Genomic DNA, 19,299 nt, shown 5'->3' with positions numbered 1-19,299 from the left:
ACCAGGAAAAGCCTCCAATGAGCCGCATACATTACCAAAATCCTACCACATAACAATGTGCATGAGAGAGAGAGAGAGAGAGAGAGAGTCTTTATTTTCATCCAACTAAAATACATAACAACAGACGGCAATAAGGGTGGCACAGAAAATATGCATGCACAGTATTCAGTGTTAGATAGGAATGATCGATACCAACTTGAGGGTCAACTAGTCTGATCACACCCGCATCAAACAGGTACACTTGACTCTACACCAGGGGTGGGCAAATATTTTCCTCCGCGGGCCACATGAGAAGTCAAAAATCCGTTGGCGGGCCCAGTGAAACATTTTAGCTATATTCCCCGAAATATTTTAATTTTGTTTCTATAATTACATTGTTAATAAATGCTGCCCAGTGAATGTGTTCACGTCAGGTACTGAAAAATTGACTGTTAATTGAAAAAATATCTATTTGCCGTCATGATTCGAAACAAGGCTGAACATGACACATTTTAACTCTCTTTAAACCCCTATCCATCCATATGCTTCTAATAATACTCCAAAACTGTGGTTCTCAAACTTTTTGGGCATGCCTCCCTCTATAATAGTGAATAATCTCGCGCCACCTTATAATGATATCACAAAATATAAAAAAAGAGCAACAAGAATGCTAGCAATCCCAGCGGATAACTTGATGCCATGGAAGGTTATGGCTGTTGATGAGCGAACTCTGAAATATCGCAGTCGGACAATACACAGAGCAATAACTGTAAGTGTCGGATAAATCGCGCCGAGCAGCGTAGGCAGCGTAATCGTGACATATTATTGAACAGGCTTTAAAGTCAACGAATTCCCTGTTGAGTTGATACAGCCTATTGTTTTAGTCATTCAAAAAGCAAGCTTTATGTTTTGAATTCCAAGCAACCTTTCGCGGGCCTCATTTGGCCCGTGGGCCGCACTTTGCCCAGGTCTGCTCTGTACAGTCTGGCTGTAAAAAGTGTTAGTTAAAAAACGGAAAATATGAGTAATGACTAAAACATTCGACGTTTTTGCAGCGACTATCAGCACCAGCATCTGTCGATTTCCTCAAGAACAACTTCGTAATACTGACATTCTATAGTTGACAACAATAATCATCCAATGCTGAAACATGATCCGGCCAAATCATTGCTTACATTCCGGTGGCTCAGACCCATACCACCAATCAGCTAAACTTGGGAGCGTGTGCCTTTGGTTAATGTGATCACCACGCTTCAACCGGCGGCACAAATGATACAGGCCAAACCTTTCATTTTCTAACCAATCGTCTTGCACGTGAACGTGTGAATACTGCGGTAAATTTGCAATTTGCGGTATGTATGTGGCACCAAAATTAAAGCCGTATCTGGGAAACGTTTGTGCGCCGGGATCCAACCACCAGTTAAAATACTCTTGATACGCAGTGTCGTTATGATCAAGGTAACTTAAATATTCCACCAAATCCTGCAGCGTTTTGAAGTCTTCCACGTGAATGTAAGACCTTTTCGGTAACAGCTTCTCCGCGTCTTGTTTCGATGGTCCGTGTATCACCGGCACGACGCCAGACATGAAACCATTGTAAACCGTTTTTTCCGTGAGATAATCGGTACAATGAAGTGAGTTCTCGAACGCGAGATAAAACTTGTACGTGGATAGAGTTTCGAAAAGCACGCTCAAGTTGAACGAGAGTGGATTGTGAACACACTTTCCGTACTTCGACAGTTTGAGACCTTGAAAAGATGAAGACCTCATCACATTTCGTCAATTGTATTTGTCGTTTTGATTTTAATAAAGTAGTTTCCTTGCGATCTACGCCCCACATTGTATATGCGAACTGCTGAGAAAAAGAAATTGCCTCGTACAAAAACACCAATTTGGAATCGTGTGCGTCTCACAGAAGTTTTTCCTCGTGAATTTGACGATTCTAATATTTTGACTACATTGATAAACCCTATGGGAGGTCATGAAATGACAACATGCAACAAAGGAAATAGTGATAATGGGCCACCGAAGATGTATCGCCTTTAATTATCAATTCTCTTAATTTTCGAAGACACCCCCTATATCAGCTCTACCGTTGAATATGATCTCATAGACCAGGAGTCGCTAGCTCTGAGCGGCTCGCGGGCTTCTTTTCAAAATTCGTAGAGGCCGTGGGCCGCATGACTTCAATATCGAGATGAAAATATGCAACGCAGTTCAACAACCACGTTTTGATAACTTTACCGATTGTTAATATACAATGCTCTTTTCCATTCTCTACTAGTTGCTGACGAGGGATATAGCGTAGTGGTAACGATAAGCGCCCACTAATCTGACGGGCCCAGTTCGATTCCCGTCGGAGGTTTATCTGGGCTCTTCCTCCCCGCCGCTTCCGTTCTCACGGCGATAAAAAAGCCCAAAAAAGTCTCGACGAAAGAAAGCACTCACAAGGTATGGAAAGAACTAGTAGAAAGGGCCGCGGCTTCAAAAAAGATCAACATCGAAAAGAACTGTGACATCCAGCACTCTAGGCCGAGGTGGATGTTAGAGTAAAGTATCGCTACTGATGCATGACGTTCGAAATCCTCCTATCTGTTCATGACATCGCATTGTACATTGTGTGTGACTAGTTCAGATGAAAAATATAACCCGACGATATACCCTTGACGAGCGTCAGCCGAAAATAGTCGGGTTCATTTCAATATGAATATACTATTCAATTGAATATCAACTTCGTTGATGTCCATCATTGATCATAATTGTTTTTATTTCGAGTTAAGCTCACAGCAGAGAGTCAGTAAATATTCACAAACGGAAAGCTGAATATTTCGAGCAAACTTTTTTAAGAGAACCAACAAAATTTTGAAAAGAGAAAGATGCATGCTCGTTTAGTGGTGAATTTAATTTCGTGTTGGCAGCGCCATGCAGAGATTGGACCGAAGTTGAAATGCAAGGAATTTCAACAAAATATGTTATAATTAGGGCTGGGTAAAATCGAGCACCTGAGTGATTTGATTCTAAATCACGTAATTTGCTTAGAGTTGAGTCGAGTATTCGAGAATGAATCATTATGACTTCATAACAGAATGTAATACGTCAAAGTTCAAATATCTACCTTTTATGACACCACATGAATATAATGTCTGTTATCCATCACTTTCAGGATACTTTAGTAGTTTTTCAACCGTACCGATTGCTTCTAACTTTGTGACAATGTAATGGGATGATCAGTATTTCGGAAATGTGTTATTTCCAGCAACGTTCGTAACTTTCTACTATATTTTTCGCATGCTGGGACACGACTAATCAAGGTTTCAAGGTTTTTACAGTGAAAAATACTATCGAAACTACAATCCTCGTTGATAAATTAACTTTCAGTGACGAGGAGCGCATAATCTCAGTACTTAAAAAACCGTATTTTACTACTCGACTTAAATCATTAAAATTGGTACTCGATGCAGATTCGAGTACTCGAATCATTGTGCCCTGCCCTAGTTATAATAAAGTGGAAAATTGTAATAAATGGAAAAGGTTCACAGTGCATAACCTACCAATGTTCGTTTGCGAACGCGAACCATCAAATTTCTGAGGTTCGCACACAGAACGCGAACGTGAACCTCGCGTTCACACTATCCCTATTATTACGCATATAAAAAAAATAACTTCTTCAATTTTTTTTCTCTTCGATTCTCGATTTTTTGCTATGTATCTGAGACGCGAGTATACTCGGTACACATGGCGCATTTGCCCACCTGCCGTAGCGAAAGGTTCCAGAGAATAGCAAATTTTGCACTCATTGGGCTGCAGCCACAGCTTACGCCAAACCAACATCCGAAATGGAATAGGGTTGCATCGACCAAACCTGGTTACCGAATATACACACGTACGGTGGGATTGTTATAATATAGAAACTCAGGAAAATCCCACTTGATATACTTTACCTGTCACATGGAGAAAAATGTCTCCATATGCTACGTTTTTCGAAGGATAGAATCCCCTTCTCACTCACTGAAGCGGGCCGTTATGCAAGGTCCAAGTTCGTTTAATTTTTCAAAACTTGTTACGACCCAGGAAAGATTGATCCTGGAACCATACTTTTTACATTTCTGAGTTCAATATAGGGTTATGAGTAGGGCAAGTTCTTGCAACGTTTGCAAATTTTTTACAACTTACGGTAGCTTACTAAATACTCAGAAGTTATGCAGTATGGTGTTTTAAGCAGTTTGGACGAATCTTATACTCCAACTTCTTGCAACTTTTCTTCATTTTTTTCATGCAACTTTTTGCAAGTTTTTCGGTTTCTCATGCAACTATGAAACTTACAACTTTTTACTGGAAATATTTAGCACTCTATGTACGTACGTATAGATCGCTTGATTATTTATTTAACTGCTGCCGATCAAATTTGAGGTCTTTTCTGATTTGACGTACATTCAGGCTAGACCGCCGAAAATTATTTTTTCACCGGGTCAATTTTTCCATCTATTGATTTTGTTGAAGTCGCCCACATTGAGTTTTGCTACAGTGCCTTTGATACGGAACGATTCGAGTATCTCATACCGTGATAATTTCAAGGAACTTGTTCATGAATGCAACTTTTTTAAAAATAAGTGCAATTTTACACGGATTTGACTGCAACAAATACTTGGAGTAGTTATGAGTTAATTCAGGTTACCTTAGTAGTTAGTTAAGTTAGACATTTAGCAGGTAACAAAGATAGTAGTTAGATCAGCGTGATCAAAAGTTATGGGTGTGGCGAACAGCAATGAAGGATAAGAAGGGTTTGGTGGGCCGCAAAACGGGAAATTCCATTACAATCAAAACAACGTAATTCTCCAATCCTATCATTGTTTAATGTTTCAGCATATATTTGCAATTCTATAGAATTATAACAATCATTCCGCTTATACGGTTGTGATATCGAACCTGCAGCTTCCAATTTTCTGACAATTTTTGTTCGCGCTTTTGCGCCTTTTGTGTTAGTACAGTCGCTGACAATCCACGCCGCAAGATTGGTTTTCTTCTTCAGCAAAAGCGTTACTTGCGATTTTTTATCTTCTACGGTCAATTTCGCATTATCCGCCATACTTCGGTCTATCATATCTTCGGTCCTGCGGCGAATACCAATAACGTCAGTAAGACAGTCAGACCATGACGGTTGTAATGAATGCTGTCTTCACCTGCCTATTGTGTATAAAAAGTAATCCAAGGCGGGTATTGGCCACATAGGAGCGACTACATCTGAATCGGCACGGTGGGTCATGGTCCAATTAAAGTAACCATCGTACTCAGAGAGACTATGTCCGTAGAAGTGTTTCGATGTCCATGGGGACTCGCGTGAATACCAAACGTACACCTGGTTCGCCCTTCTGAAAATGGAAATGGATTTAAGGCCGATGCTGATTCTCAGCATACAAAACTAGAACCCGACCGACTTATCGGTTCACACTTTGTGAGAATATCGGTATCGACCAGGACTGGAGGTCAAAAATTAATTTCGTCACATTACAGCAAAGTAGTAGATATTCATAGAATTATGATGCTGAGGCTGAGGCTGGGTATATTGATCTATTTATTATAGCTTAGGTTTGCAGATGCAGTCTTTCCATGTAACGTTATGCCACCATAGCAATGGCGGTAAAGGCTGCTCAAATAAATGCACTGATGCTTTGGACATGCGCTTTTAAGCTAGTCAGATACCATATCTTTTGACTATCGGTATCTATTTTTAGTGAAGATGAAGTCATCAACTTAAAACTCCGATATCGGTCGGGCTCTATATGAAGCACTGGAGTTAAAATGGTGCTGAATTAAAACTGGTAATAACAACAAATATATCAATGAACGAAGCACTCATCATCAACGGAATCTATACCTGAAATTCAACGGGGGCAGGTCGTTTGGTTTACAAGTCTTCATAACAAATACCAAGGCGTCCGCTGTCGCTGCATCTTCCCGATCAAAAGATAAGTCGCATCCTCCATCGCCATTCGGCAGGTCGGTAAACTTCCAAACAATGTTGTGTCGCGGCTTCGCCCAATACACGATCTTCGGACGTTTCGCTTCACCTGGAGTTTCATCTGAAATGGTACATAGTGATCATATAGAAGAACTCATGATACTGCGACTCCTGCTGTCATTCTACACGTGGTGTGCACGAAAGGTACTTCTAAGTTTTCATAATAGCATACCCAAGTAGATTTTGCCAACTTGCAATACATACTTACTGAACTGGTTATGTGTTGACAAACTACTTTTTCACAGCTTTTAACAGTACATTCATATTTATTGACTCGAAGAACTTTTCGCGTGCCTCTTATCAAGAGCAACCGGCACGATAAAGGATATACAGAACAGAGATGGATTCAAAACCAAATGGCGAATTGTGACGCAATAATGCAAATTTATAAATAACATGAATGGAAATTCAGCCATAGCAACAATGCAGCGTATATAGCAACAAGAAACTTGAAAAGTAGAGCGCGTGAGGTATAAAATACAAATACAATGAGACAATGCAGAAACACAGAGGAAAAAATTGAACAAAAACACGGACGAACAGCTAAGCAACGACAACTAGTGTGAAATTTTAAGATTATACAAAAATTCTTTCTGGCGACAAAGGACCGGGTTGTTTAGTTTGATGAAAGTGGATTCCAAAGCAGTTAAATGAAATATTGATCTACCCTTGGATAAAACTGAAAACATGTCGTCTGAATAGTTCAAGGCGCAGGACGGGTTGTCGATCAAATGCTGGCCAATTGAAGAACTGCTTGTCAACACTTGGCTGTACGATTGGGATTTTGATGCGTGTTTACATTGCTGAGTGACACTTTCAGAATCAGGGGACTGCGATGCCAATCTTATCCTCTTAGGAACGTGCTGTTTGATACGTTCTAGCAAGCGTTGGGATGTGCGTCCCACGTACCGACTGTCACAGTGGCATTTGTATTCATATATTACCATACTTTGATGAAAAGCAGGCAGCACATCCTTTCGCGTGTTTGGCAAAATTTGTTTTGTTGTATACACAATCCTCGCATTAACAGTGTTATAACAAGATTCGACGCATGATCTGATTGATTTGGTGAATCTATTAGAAACAGAGCCAAGCCAAGGAAGGTGTATGTACACCGGGCATTTGTTAGGGCCGAAAACTGTAGGTTGTCTGAATTTGCGCATTTTCTCCGCAATAGCAGAGTCAATGATGCAATCGGGATATCCATTTTTGGACAGAATGGATCTAATCCAATCTAATTCTGTGGACAATTTGTCTTTAGAGCAAATCATAAGTGCTCGATGCACAAGGGTGGAGATCAAATTTAATTTACGCTTTTTCGGGCAAAAGGAGTTCCACCTAACATAATGACCAGTGAATGTTGGCTTCCGGTAGATCAATATTTCATTTAACTGCTTTGGAATCCACTTTCATCAAACTAAACAACCCGGTCCTTTGTCGCCAGAAAGAATTTTTGTATAATCTTAAAATTTCACACTAGTTGTCGTTGCTTAGCTGTTCGTCCGTGTTTTTGTTCAATTTTTTCCTCTGTGTTTCTGCATTGTCTCATTGTATTTGTATTTTATACCTCACGCGCTCTACTTTTCAAGTTTCTTGTTGCTATATACGCTGCATTGTTGCTATGGCTGAATTTCCATTCATGTTATTTATAAATTTGCATTATTGCGTCACAATTCGCCATTTGGTTTTGAATCCATCTCTGTTCTGTATATCCTTTATCGTGCCGGTTGCTCTTGATAAGAGGCACGCGAAAAGTTCTTCGAGTCAATAAATATGAATGTACTGTTAAAAGCTGTGTTCAAGTTCTGTACCACCAACCAGTTATTAAACTACTTTTTGCACGTTGGAAACTTGAAAATTGTGGTAAGAGAAATTCGAAATATAGTGTCATTAATGAAATTTTCATAACAACTGCGCGGAATGACCTCTGTGTTACGGTCCTGTACAGTACATATTTTCGACAATACAACTACTTATAGTATTATTTGTGATTATGCATTAGTCGTGAAGATGCTCCCTGCAAATTCAAAAGTAGCCACTCCGAATTTTCTGTTAAAAGTTCGACCAAATCTACTCATAGTTACTTCTTACTTAGTACTGTTATTATTAGGGGTGGTGTGAACGTGAGGTTCACGTTCGCGTTCTGTGTGTGAACCTCGGAAATTTAGAGGTTCGCGTTCACAACAGAACCTTGGTAGGTTCTGCACTGTGAACCTTTTTCATATATTACAATATTACAAACTCTATGTATGGTGCTGGCAGCATTAAAAATCAACACTAAACGAGCATGCACCTTGACAATCTCAAGAGTTTTACTTGCTTTGTTACAAAAGTTTGCTCGAAATATCCAGCTTTCCGTTTGTGAATATTTATTGACTCTCTGTTGTGAGTTTGACCCGCAATCACACAACATCATGAGCGAAATACGTAGTCAGCGAATGATTCTTATTCAACCAATCAATGAGATTGATATCGTTTTCTAATGAAACATAATCTTGCAGGCGTACGGGGTCAATCTTGACTCCATATCTTTACTGCATCATTAACACTAAATCCGTGCCATTGAGGTGTTGGCTACTGCTGTATAGTGTATACCTTGTTAATGCGATAATATTTAAAGCAAGTATGGAAAGCCGTTTTACACTCAGCTCAAGATCAATGTAGCGATACTCAGACGCCGAATCCATTGTCCTGTCTGGTCTAGACCGTTGAGGCGTAAGCTTATATTTCCTGGTAAGTCCTCGTCGAAATTGTTGGCAAAGCGACGGAAGATATTGATTTTATGGGAGTATTACATCCCTCAATTGCCTCAGTTGATACATTTAGCGACGTTTAAAACGCCAATATGTACTTTGGCATTGTGGCATTATGTGGCACGAGTCGTCGCTAAGTATTATGTATATAATTGTACATTAATATAGGCTATCACTTCATTGAAAGATAGGGTTGGAATTAGTAATATGACGTCACGTGACGTCATGAGGTTCACGTTCGTGTTCACACAGAACCTTTCAAAAAGGTTCGCGTTCACACGAACCTGAACCTTTCAGAGGTTCACACCATCCCTAGTTATTATGTCAGTGTTCCACTTCAGCTGGAAGTAGCATCGAAAGGTTTAGGTAATCGAGCGGAAACCTGACTACGTCACTTTGACCAACAGTGCTTAAATTAATATAACGACTGTATAAGTCAGTGGCCGAGAGCCGTTTTCATCCGAAGAGCCATGTTAGCCCTATATTTTAGATTTTAACTCTCAAAGTGCCATACTTGTCAATCAACTGTTACGTCACAATTGAATTCTTGACGTCATGATAGCACAAATTCAAACTCACTCCTTGGGGTTTATCGTGTGCGCCATATTTACTCAGTGAAAACTCGCACTTATCATGCTTAGTAGGAGCAAAACACGGTCACTACAGCAGTACACACCCATCTGTAATGTGCGTGATAGTCAGTAACGTGGGGTAAGGGGAGGCAAGTGAGGTAGTGACTCACCTGTCGTCAGGATGAGTGAACGAAAATTGTGAAACTTTCAATGATTATTGGTATTTTTTATCGATGTTCATGAATGACTAGATTTTGAACATTTTTACTCTCAAAATCACCCAACTTGAATATTTATTGTTCAAAAATATAGCGTGAAAAGAGAGGTAAGGCACAGGACGGGCCAAGCATTTCTTGTGTTGGTGCAATTTATCGTAAATAGCTTTGAATTTATAACTGATAATATTTGAATGGAATTGTCACACTGATTCCCAAAAGCTAAATATTGATCGACTTATCAATTTTCAAAGTATTCGGATGTAACGTATAACGTTGCGCTGCACGCCTACATTTTAGCGGCGTTACTAAAAAGCTACTTCTACCGAGCAATAACGTGGAAATCGCTATGGTGTTGTTTCTAATTTGAATTTGTAATTGTGAATGTCACTTCTACGGCAGTTCATTTGACGCAGCAGATCAGGAAGACATCGTGTATTTGAAAACGGCATTGACATTCTGGCGTCGCCATGTCTGCGATTCTCCATGATCAATCATCGTATCGTAAAATCCAAGATTTCGAAGCGGATACATTGCATTCGCGAGAGATATTGGTCGCCGGCACAACAGCAACTCAAATTTGAGAACTTTGAAAATGTCTTCCGAGCCCCTAAACCTGAATACGCCGCGGTCTTGACATTTCAAAAACATGTTTTTACTGTCTCGAGAATAATTATTCTGTCAGTGATGTAAATACATCAACAGTCCAACACGTTGCGGCAATATTGATAAATGAGGTAAAAAATAAAAAATCGCAAAGAGCCATATCTTATACCCAGACGACAATATATATGGCTCGCGAGTCATAGGTTCCCGTTCCTTGGTATATGTGATATCCCGGCATATAAAGGCCTTTATAACAAGGATACAATCACTGCAATCTGCAATCAATTCGAAAATCGTTTCAGATAACCACAGCTCTAGACTCCACGCAGATCAGATCAAGTCATCTGAAGTTTTATAATGACTTATCCATTTGCAATCATCGAAAAACAGGAACAGTCAAACCATTAGGGCAAGTTTTCGGTGCACTAAAATCATGAGAAATTAGCATTTAATTAAAAAAAATAGCAGTAAAAAGTTGTATTGCTACACAAGTTATTTTTAAAATTATTAGAGTGTGAAATGCTCGCAAGACTCCGATTTATATAACCTAACAGTTCACATACTATAGCCCACTTATACTGCGCCCCTGACTGGTACTTTTAATTAGGTTATGATTCAAAGATCAAAATACTACGCGGAGTGAAAATGACTAGCGAGCAGCACAAAAATCTCAGGCTGGTCACATCTCTGCCTTAGACTGTCCTTTTAACAGATATCCAGGTTATCGGTTCTTACTTTTGAAATACCGTATGCATTTTTATAAACACACAGTTGAATTAACTATGCTATCTGCTAATAAGAGTTACTATATGGATGTTTCGAACCAGTTAGGCCAGTCGAAATTGGAGACAAAAATTTTCAGACACTACAACACGCACGGGCAACATAGAACCATAGGGGGTCAAAGTAGTCAAGGAGACCGCTCAAGTAGAAGTATGGACGTAGGGAAACAGAATTCTACTCACGTTCGAGTAGAATAAGTAGTGCGTTTCGAAACTACTTCAAGTAGCATTTGCGGTCTTTGAAATCTACTCAAATAAGTAAGCAGTTTTGAAAAGCAGTCATAAATACGCTCTCATGGATCGTCAAAACCTGTAAACCAGTGGTTCTCAACCTGGGGGTGTGCCCCCTTGGGAGGGAGGCGTGTGAAAGCATCTAAAGGGGGGCGCAAAGGTCAACTGAAAAATTTTCGCGCTCTGCGCGATTTACCTCCAATTCACGCGTGTTTCCCCATATATATCGAACGAATTTAATATTTTTGAATTATCTCATCAACAGTCATAACCTTCCATGTCATCAAACAATCTGTTGGGGTTGCTAGCATCCCGGTTGGATTTTGTGATATGAGGATAAGGGGTCGCGAAGTTTGTCACTATAATAAAGAGGGCGTGTTGAGGTTGAAAACTACTGCTATAAACTAACATATGTGGACTGTGTAGGGAACTCAGTTTGTGTTGCTACACCCCCTGCAGGAGATCAATATTTCAATTTCATTAAAGATATATTTCCTACAGTACAGTGGTTCTCTACTTTTTCAGCCACACGGTACCTATTTTTGTAAAATGTGATGGTATGGTGCCCGCCGCCACATTACTAAGCCTATACAATAACACATGATAAGATGATTGGCGATACGAGTAACTTGTATCAGGTACCACATCATTGCTTTGGACAATTACGAAAGGCAGCAGAAAATATGGTAGATCATATAATCTCAAACGTTTTGCTGAGCTCTATTTACCACGATGAAACTGCCTTACGGGCGACTATGCAGCCTGAATTCGCACATAGGAACCATTTAACCGTTACATAAATTCTATTGACCGAGACATTCGTGGAAACATATTGGCCACTCCATTAAATATTTAGGGATAAGCGTGACGAATAATTTGGACGCTCCGCAAAACAGCCCCCGAATTTCTATTTTCTACGTCTTGGTATCTCTCTCTATCTTTTATTGGAAGAACATGATACTTCTAATTGAAACTGTAAATAGCGAAAGTCAACTTAATAAGTCAAACAATATGACGTATTAGAAGCAGAAGTATGACGTGCCAATCTGAAATCAACGATACACAAGTCTATATATGGCTATCACTTCGCTAATCAGATTAAGGTGTCTGTTCGACTAATTTCGCATCAAATAGATATCCTATAACAGAGTAATGTTGGGGATGCGAGTGGCGCAGTTTGTAAATCGCCTGCGCTGCGACACCAATGGTGGTTGGTTCGAACCCTTGTTCGGGCTAGTTTATATGTGTCGAAGGTTTATCTGGGCTCCTCATCGCTGATCCCGCTGTACTAACAGTGTCCTTAAAAGCCCAGAAACCCAGTAAGCCACGCTGTAAAAAGTCGGCATCCGAGACCCGAAGTTGAATGCATGGGAGAGTGCGATGAGGCGTGAAGAGTGAAATGAAAAGTGAACGATTACGAAGCAATTGAAGAACGATGCAAAAAGAAGATGTCGAAGATACTGAAAAAGACAATGTCATTGAACTGTACAATATCCATGCCGTGGTGCACAAGGCCTAAAAAGGCTAAAAGCGCCACTGAATGCCTTGAATTAATAATAATAATAATATGGGAGTCGATGCCTCTTCATGGACAGCACAAGAAGTTAACTTCACAGCCCCATGTAGACGAGCTTTCATGGACCTGGCTATCCAGCTCTGGCCTGAAACCGGCAAGCGAAGGATTCATTTTCGCAGCACAAGACCAATCGCTTCTTACAAAATACTATCGTAAAAGAATTCTGAAGCAAAACACGGACGGCAAATGCAGAATGTGCCAGAGGTGGTCAAAGTAGTCAAGAAAGCTACTCAAGTAGAAGTAGAAGTAGCGACGAAAAAATCTACTCAAATACGAGTAGAAGTACTTCTTACATAAGCAACCTGAAACTACTTGAAGTAGAAGTAGAATTGACTGACTTTAAATCTACTCCAGTAAGTAAGTAAGTAGTTGTGAAAACGATCGTAATTCGCTCGCATGGACTGTCAAAAGCTGCAAATGGAGCTATGCGGAAGGTGATTCATATCGATGCATCCCAGGAGGTGTCAATTTTTGACAGAATAAGCAGTCGCCCACATCATGGGATGTAAATGATAGAATTGATATGGAAATGAGATACTAATCCTTTGTTTACTCGAACACCACATTTAGATAATATCATGGCATGGCGCCCTCCCCAATATTATAAGGCCCCTAGTTCAGTCGAAGAACAATACGGAAAAGTTGTTTCGGATACGGCTTTAACACTTTGCGCGATTAGTATACGTTAATTAAAAATATGGCAGTACGTAAAATGCCATATAGTGCATAGCTTTATTTTCGGAAAATATAAGGCATTACTACACTTGCTTTTATACTTCAACATGTATGTTCTTCAGACAAAAGAACTGAAACTATAATTAGAACTCGACGAATAATATTTGTAATTGAAAGAAAAATACAAATACTACTTCTAAAAAGCGGAAAATATATTTCATGTGTTTTGTCCAGAAAGTTTCAACGGTAGTCTGCTAAAACAGGCCTAACGTTAAAAGAGTCAAAGTCCACTTTTCCAGATTAGGACACGTCATGGGCTGCTAGGTATAATAGGTAATTGCTAGATTGCGAAACGGTTACGGGGGCCATACTTACTGTGATGAAATATTTGATATAGGCGACAATGCTGTGTGAACGCAACCCGGTATCGAAATTATATTCAGTGATACTTTCGCTAAAACATAATTGTCACTCCATAACTACTGTTTGTTTGTTTGTTATTTGTTTTGGGGTATTCATGGGTGTTTCTCGACTACTATGGTCATTTACACCAGGCCGATATTCTTCCTAATTTCCGTAACCGCCGACTTATAGCACGGCCCACCTCTAGGCTTTTGTAAGACACCGCCGACGCGGATGAGGTGGCGAGGAGGAGCCTAGGTAAACCTCCAACACTTAGGTATCGGAATTCGACCTCGGTCGGACTCGAACCCGCACCTATTGGTGTTGCAGCTGCGGGTTGTACCACTGCACTATCTCGCAACGAAAATTTTGGGTATTTAATCACTTTTATGCAAATTAAATGTTGGTACTACGTGAAAACAGCCTCGAAATTCCGTCGGCTATTTTTCTTATTGGGGGATTAGACTACTTCTACTTGACAAACTGAAAATAGCGAAAAGTAAGTAAGTAGTTCACAAAATATTACGAAGTAGAAGTAGAAGTAGCGAAAAAAAAAATCTACTTGAGTAAGTACTAGAAGTGGAGGAAAACTACTTGAGTACTTCGAAAAAGTAGAAGTACTTCGTTACTGACCACCTCTGGAATGTGCCACAACCAAAATGAAACTGTAGCACATCTCATGTCCGGCTGAGGTGCACTTGCAGCTACCGAATACACATGGAGACACAATAGGATTGGTCACTACATTCATCTTGAATTATGCAAACATTTTAACATCAACACTTCGACAAAAAATTGGTACGATTACAGCCCAGCACCAGTGACAGAAAACGAACAAGCAAAAATTATGTGGGATGTACCAGTTATAACTGACCGCGAAATCAGGAGCAACCGCCCGGATATAATCGTCAAACTAAAAAAGAAAAGAGAATGCTTATTCATTGAACTGGCTGTCCCAGCTGATCAAAACATCATGCAAAAACAATCAGAAAAACTCTCCAAAGACGCAGACCTCAAAATGGAATGTGAGAAAATGTGGCGATGCAAAATAAACATTGTACCGATAGTCATTGGCGCTACAGGGGTCGTAAGCAAAAAACTCATGAGACATATCCAACAAATTTCGGGTAACGTTTGATTCGACATGATCCAAAAGATCACATTATTGGGCACTGTGCACATTCTTCGGAAGGCCTTGAATGCACCATTGGACTAAAATTACATTGTGAATCACAGCATAATTTCTGTAATTTCGATTCTCCATCTTCAATCATTTCTACCTCTGCTCTGTAACCCTTGCCAATTCTTCATCTGCTGCAATTCTGTTATCTGACTTCTCCATGTATTGCATAGGAATAACAATTTGAATGTATTACTGAAATTTTAAAAATTTACTTCAATTCCGGCATTTTCCTTTGGGGGCAGGTTGCTTCCCGGATTATGTGTGTATTTACCAGTTTTACTGTGAATAAAGAATATAATAATAATATAGTAATGTTGCTCACCCTTTTCATTGATGTGGGATGCAGCAAGAGACGGCCCGCTTTGGTTCCAAAGGTATACAAAGACCAAAGAACACAACAGGAATAAAGAGGACAACCTGCGTGTACTTGAACATATTATCCCCGACCATTTGCCGCAGTGATTCGAGAATGTTTTCATTTTATGTATCACTCTCGAACCATCAAAGCTGTTATTCTATTCCTCTTATATGTAGTGTCTGTAACAATTAAATTGATGAATAGATTGCTCGTCGCCCGCATATTTCAACTATATGACTTATAGTGCCGTTTCCTTATTTATACAACGGAGCAATATGCATCGTATATGTTCAAAATACCATAGCTGCCTGTCATTGTACGAAAATAAGGCAAATGAATTTTTTTTTTACTTGAAAACATGACATCTGGGTCTATTTTATCGGGCGCATTCTTTATTTGCGTTTCATAGATGACAACTAATTATTAATATTAATTCATTTATTAATCGCGCTTTCGACAAGGTCTTATTTGAAAGGTAGGAGGTACCTATACAGCCAAGTATATTGTATATGTGCAAATACACGAGTGTACATTGTATATTGTGGGTGTTCAAAAAAAGTTTCCAAATTTCATTGGCTCAATTGTTAATTCGTGAGGTTGCCTAAAACGTTTTACACCAATTTCGCTCAATTCCAATCAGCCGAAGCCGCGGTCAACCAAATTGAATTTCTGTCACTTTTGGAAATCATAGTAGGCTATTTACCATGGTAAATTTCGTCACTTCAGCATTACCGAAGTCATGTTCCAGGCATGCCTGAAGGGAGAGTTACGCTTTTTTCTACGCGTTTCCATCGTGACACAGGCCTCTGAGATAGTTTGCATAGAGACAACGCTAATTATTGAAAATATATGACACTGATAACTGGATATGATGGTTAACTTCATTGATATAACTATTTTAGAACGATGGTGTTATAATTTGCAAATGATATAAATGGGAAATTCTTTCCACACTGGCGAACGAAAACGAAAAAAGTGACGAACAGGTACAAAATACAGAAAATATATTTCTCAAGTGATATTCAATATCTAGAAACATACTATTTTTCTTCGCGCCAATGTACGTTTCATGTAATCTACTCGAAGCTTGTGGCTATGTTCTTCATACAGCATTGTGATATTATGATATTGTGTATTTGCTTTGCAACACTCATATATTCCTCTCTCAAGCGAATTACGACTTATGGACATTGCCATATCTACTTAAAGGAGAATTAGCAAATGAAAGATCGGAAAATGGGCAATCTTTGTTACTTAACAAAATCCGAAGTGTGAAAAACATGTAGCTTTGATTCAAAGCTGAATAAAAGTGGTGAGAGTAGACAAAACTCTTTTATTTTTTTCAAAAAAGTTCAAGTACGCGGGTTCGAGTCCGACCGACGTCGACTAAGGAATTCCTACTCAAGTGTTGGAGGTTTATCAAGGCTCCTCCTCGCCATCTCATCCGTATAAGCGGTGTCTCATAAAAGCCTAGAACTGAGCCGTGCTACAAGTCGGAAGCTATGGTGTAAATGTAAAGTAAAACAAACAAACATATACGTGATTGCTGTAGTTCACCCATTGTAGATGATAGCTTCCAATTTGCAGGAACACAGAATTATTAATAGCGCCGAAAATAGGTGTGCTGTTGACATATTATTTCGCGATACGGGAGTTAGCTACATTACCCGGTGGCTTTATGACGATTTGACTCACTTTGCAAAATTAATAATGTAGAAGTAAGGACCTGGGCTTTAAAATTGGAGTATATAGATGGATAGGCTTACCATACGTCCCGTTTTAGGCGGGATAGTCCCGCTTTTTAACGTCTTGTCCCGGCGTCCCGACCAGTCAGCCAAACGTCCCGCTTTTTAAGGCCTTAAGGTACTGCTGAACTAACAAAATTTTCCAAATTTTTTTATTGCAGAATCCGTATAGTATAGGGTTGTCATACGTGCGGAATTTCCCGGACATGTCTGGAAGTTCACTGTTCAAACTAGCGTCTGGGAGGAATTTCTAAAATATGCCAAATGTCCGGAATTTTGACGTAGGCTCATAATTTTTTTTTCGTAAATCAGCATAAAAACAATATTGTTTGGGAATATTTATGCTGATGTTTGATATTTTTCTTCGCGCTGCGCGCGATTTACTATCACATTTATTTATTTTAATATGGAGACTACCACCCTCGCAAAAACTGCCATAAAATATAAATACAAACGACCTTCATTTACTGGAATAAGCCAAATTGAAATCGCAATTATAGGAGAACGGTATATTCCTAGAGATCGTTAAGGCCGTTTAAATGCTTTAGTCAAATATAGTGGTTACAAACGGGGGTGGGTGGGGGAGGGTCGTTTGCCTTTATTCTGGGGTTTGCGAATATGTTGAACGTAATCAGCTTCCAAAATAGCCCGTGAGTAAGTCTGGGCAAAGGTGCTGACTTCTTTTTGTAATCAGCACGTAAAATTTTGATCTGGGTCACGGAACATTTTTAAATTAGAGATGGAGTCGCGACCATAAAAGGTTGGAAACCACTGGATGTGGGGTGTTTATAAAGCTCCGTGGTGCGCACCGGCATAAGGCTGATTAACAATCTTATCGGTAGGACATGAACATGACTGAACGATGTGCAATTACGCTCCCAGTATTTTCGAACTCATCATCCTTCACCAGCACTACCGCTAACTCTGATCATGTGGGCGAAGAGTAGTATCTATATAGTAATATATGGAACGACCAATATTATTGACAGAATTCATTGAAATAATTTGACGACCAGATGCATATAGAAACCAGATTCATATACCAAGCACCCCCCCCCCCTCTTCAGAAGTTGCATCGATTACCGGGCTCAAAATCATAGTTTATTTGGGCGGGAGGGGGCTGAAAACATGTGCTTTCGGTCCTGGTTACACAACACACAGCCACAAACTCCTGAACCGGACCGTGACCACCTCTGGTCTATGAGCAAAGCTTTGCTGGTGTGACGTCATAACTCATTTTAATATACACTAGTGGGCGCTAAAGAGTGTCCGGAATTTGGGCTGCTGAAATATGGTAACCCTATAGATGGACATTGTAAAAAACCAATGTCACTTCAGTAACCACTTACGCTCCTTCAGATAACCACCATTAGACGTGTTCGTTTATTTCTAGATATTTATATCTTATCAGTTAGCGGGAAGTTGTCCTATTCACATACTGGCTGGTATATCTAAGCCACAATTGCGACATATATATATATATTGTTGACGATCCACGCCGGGCATGGGATTTCGGTCATCGAAAAATGTATTTTCGTACTTCTAGATTAGAATCAATAAAATTAATACTTGACGAGGATTAAAATTTTAAATCTTCCACATTTTTACCACAATGCCAAAGACAAATATTGTGGAAGATTTAATATTTCCAGGCAACCTATTTTCCAAAACACAGCCTGACAAATGTAATAGTTATTTATTGTAAAGTCATGCCAATATCGCTCCCTGAGGATTTCCGCTCCCTTCAAAGTCCAAATCACCCTGGAGTGGGGGCTAATAACCACTGGTCTGAGTCATGAGATTTAGCTGTGTGGAGAGATATCGAAAATATAGGGCACGTAATTGATGACATTTGGGTTGGTCAGAACGCTGTCATTTACGATGTTATTCAGATAATTCTTCAGCCGATTTGAATGCACAAATCCTGGAAATAAATTTAGGGATGTAATCACGATTTATGTGCATGTGATTTCGGTCCTCAAAACAAATATAGCCTTTTTTCTGACTGCTAGATTCCGATCATTCAAATTAATTCATGTGTACGATCAAAGTACTCGAATCACAGCGCCCAGCCCTAGCTTCCTAGCTGATATAAATCGGTCGTGTCGTCCGACATTCCATACGATACGATATCACACTGATACCGAGCCTACTACGATCTGAACAATACTTGTTAATTTGCTAATCGGATTGATATTCATGT

At 39.6% G+C, this 19,299-nt stretch overlaps 1 protein-coding gene across 1 annotated transcript; it reads right to left on the bottom strand.

Moving 5' to 3' along the window:
• Positions 1-69: 69 nt before the first annotated feature.
• LOC145438141 (4-galactosyl-N-acetylglucosaminide 3-alpha-L-fucosyltransferase FUT6-like) lies at positions 70-17,699 on the bottom strand. The gene is made up of 5 exons (XM_080315518.1): positions 15,316-17,699; positions 5,855-6,059; positions 5,160-5,348; positions 4,906-5,090; positions 70-1,727 (listed from the first exon to the last, which is right to left on the bottom strand). The coding sequence occupies exons 1-5, from the start codon at positions 15,470-15,472 to the stop codon at positions 1,144-1,146; spliced, it is 1,320 nt and encodes a 439-aa protein (XP_080171644.1). The 5' UTR covers positions 15,473-17,699; the 3' UTR covers positions 70-1,143.
• Between the last annotated feature and the right edge of the window lie 1,600 nt (positions 17,700-19,299).

Source organism: Botryllus schlosseri, chromosome 4 (assembly GCF_051294905.1).
Source record: "Botryllus schlosseri isolate E-star chromosome 4, Bs_hap1, whole genome shotgun sequence".
Taxonomy (NCBI): Eukaryota; Metazoa; Chordata; class Ascidiacea; order Stolidobranchia; family Styelidae; genus Botryllus; species Botryllus schlosseri.
Note: the sequence above shows the minus strand (reverse complement) of the source record. Positions and strands in the feature narration are given on the sequence as shown.

Coding starts and splice junctions, on each gene's coding strand:
- LOC145438141 (XM_080315518.1), bottom strand. CDS start 15,472: ATGAAAACATTCTCGAATCACTGCGGCAAATGGTCGGGGATAATATGT. Junction 6,060..15,315: donor ATCCCACATCAATGAAAAGG/GTGAGCAACATT, acceptor GTACCATTTCAG/ATGAAACTCCAGGTGAAGCG. Junction 5,349..5,854: donor CTGCCCCCGTTGAATTTCAG/GTATAGATTCCG, acceptor TTCCATTTTCAG/AAGGGCGAACCAGGTGTACG.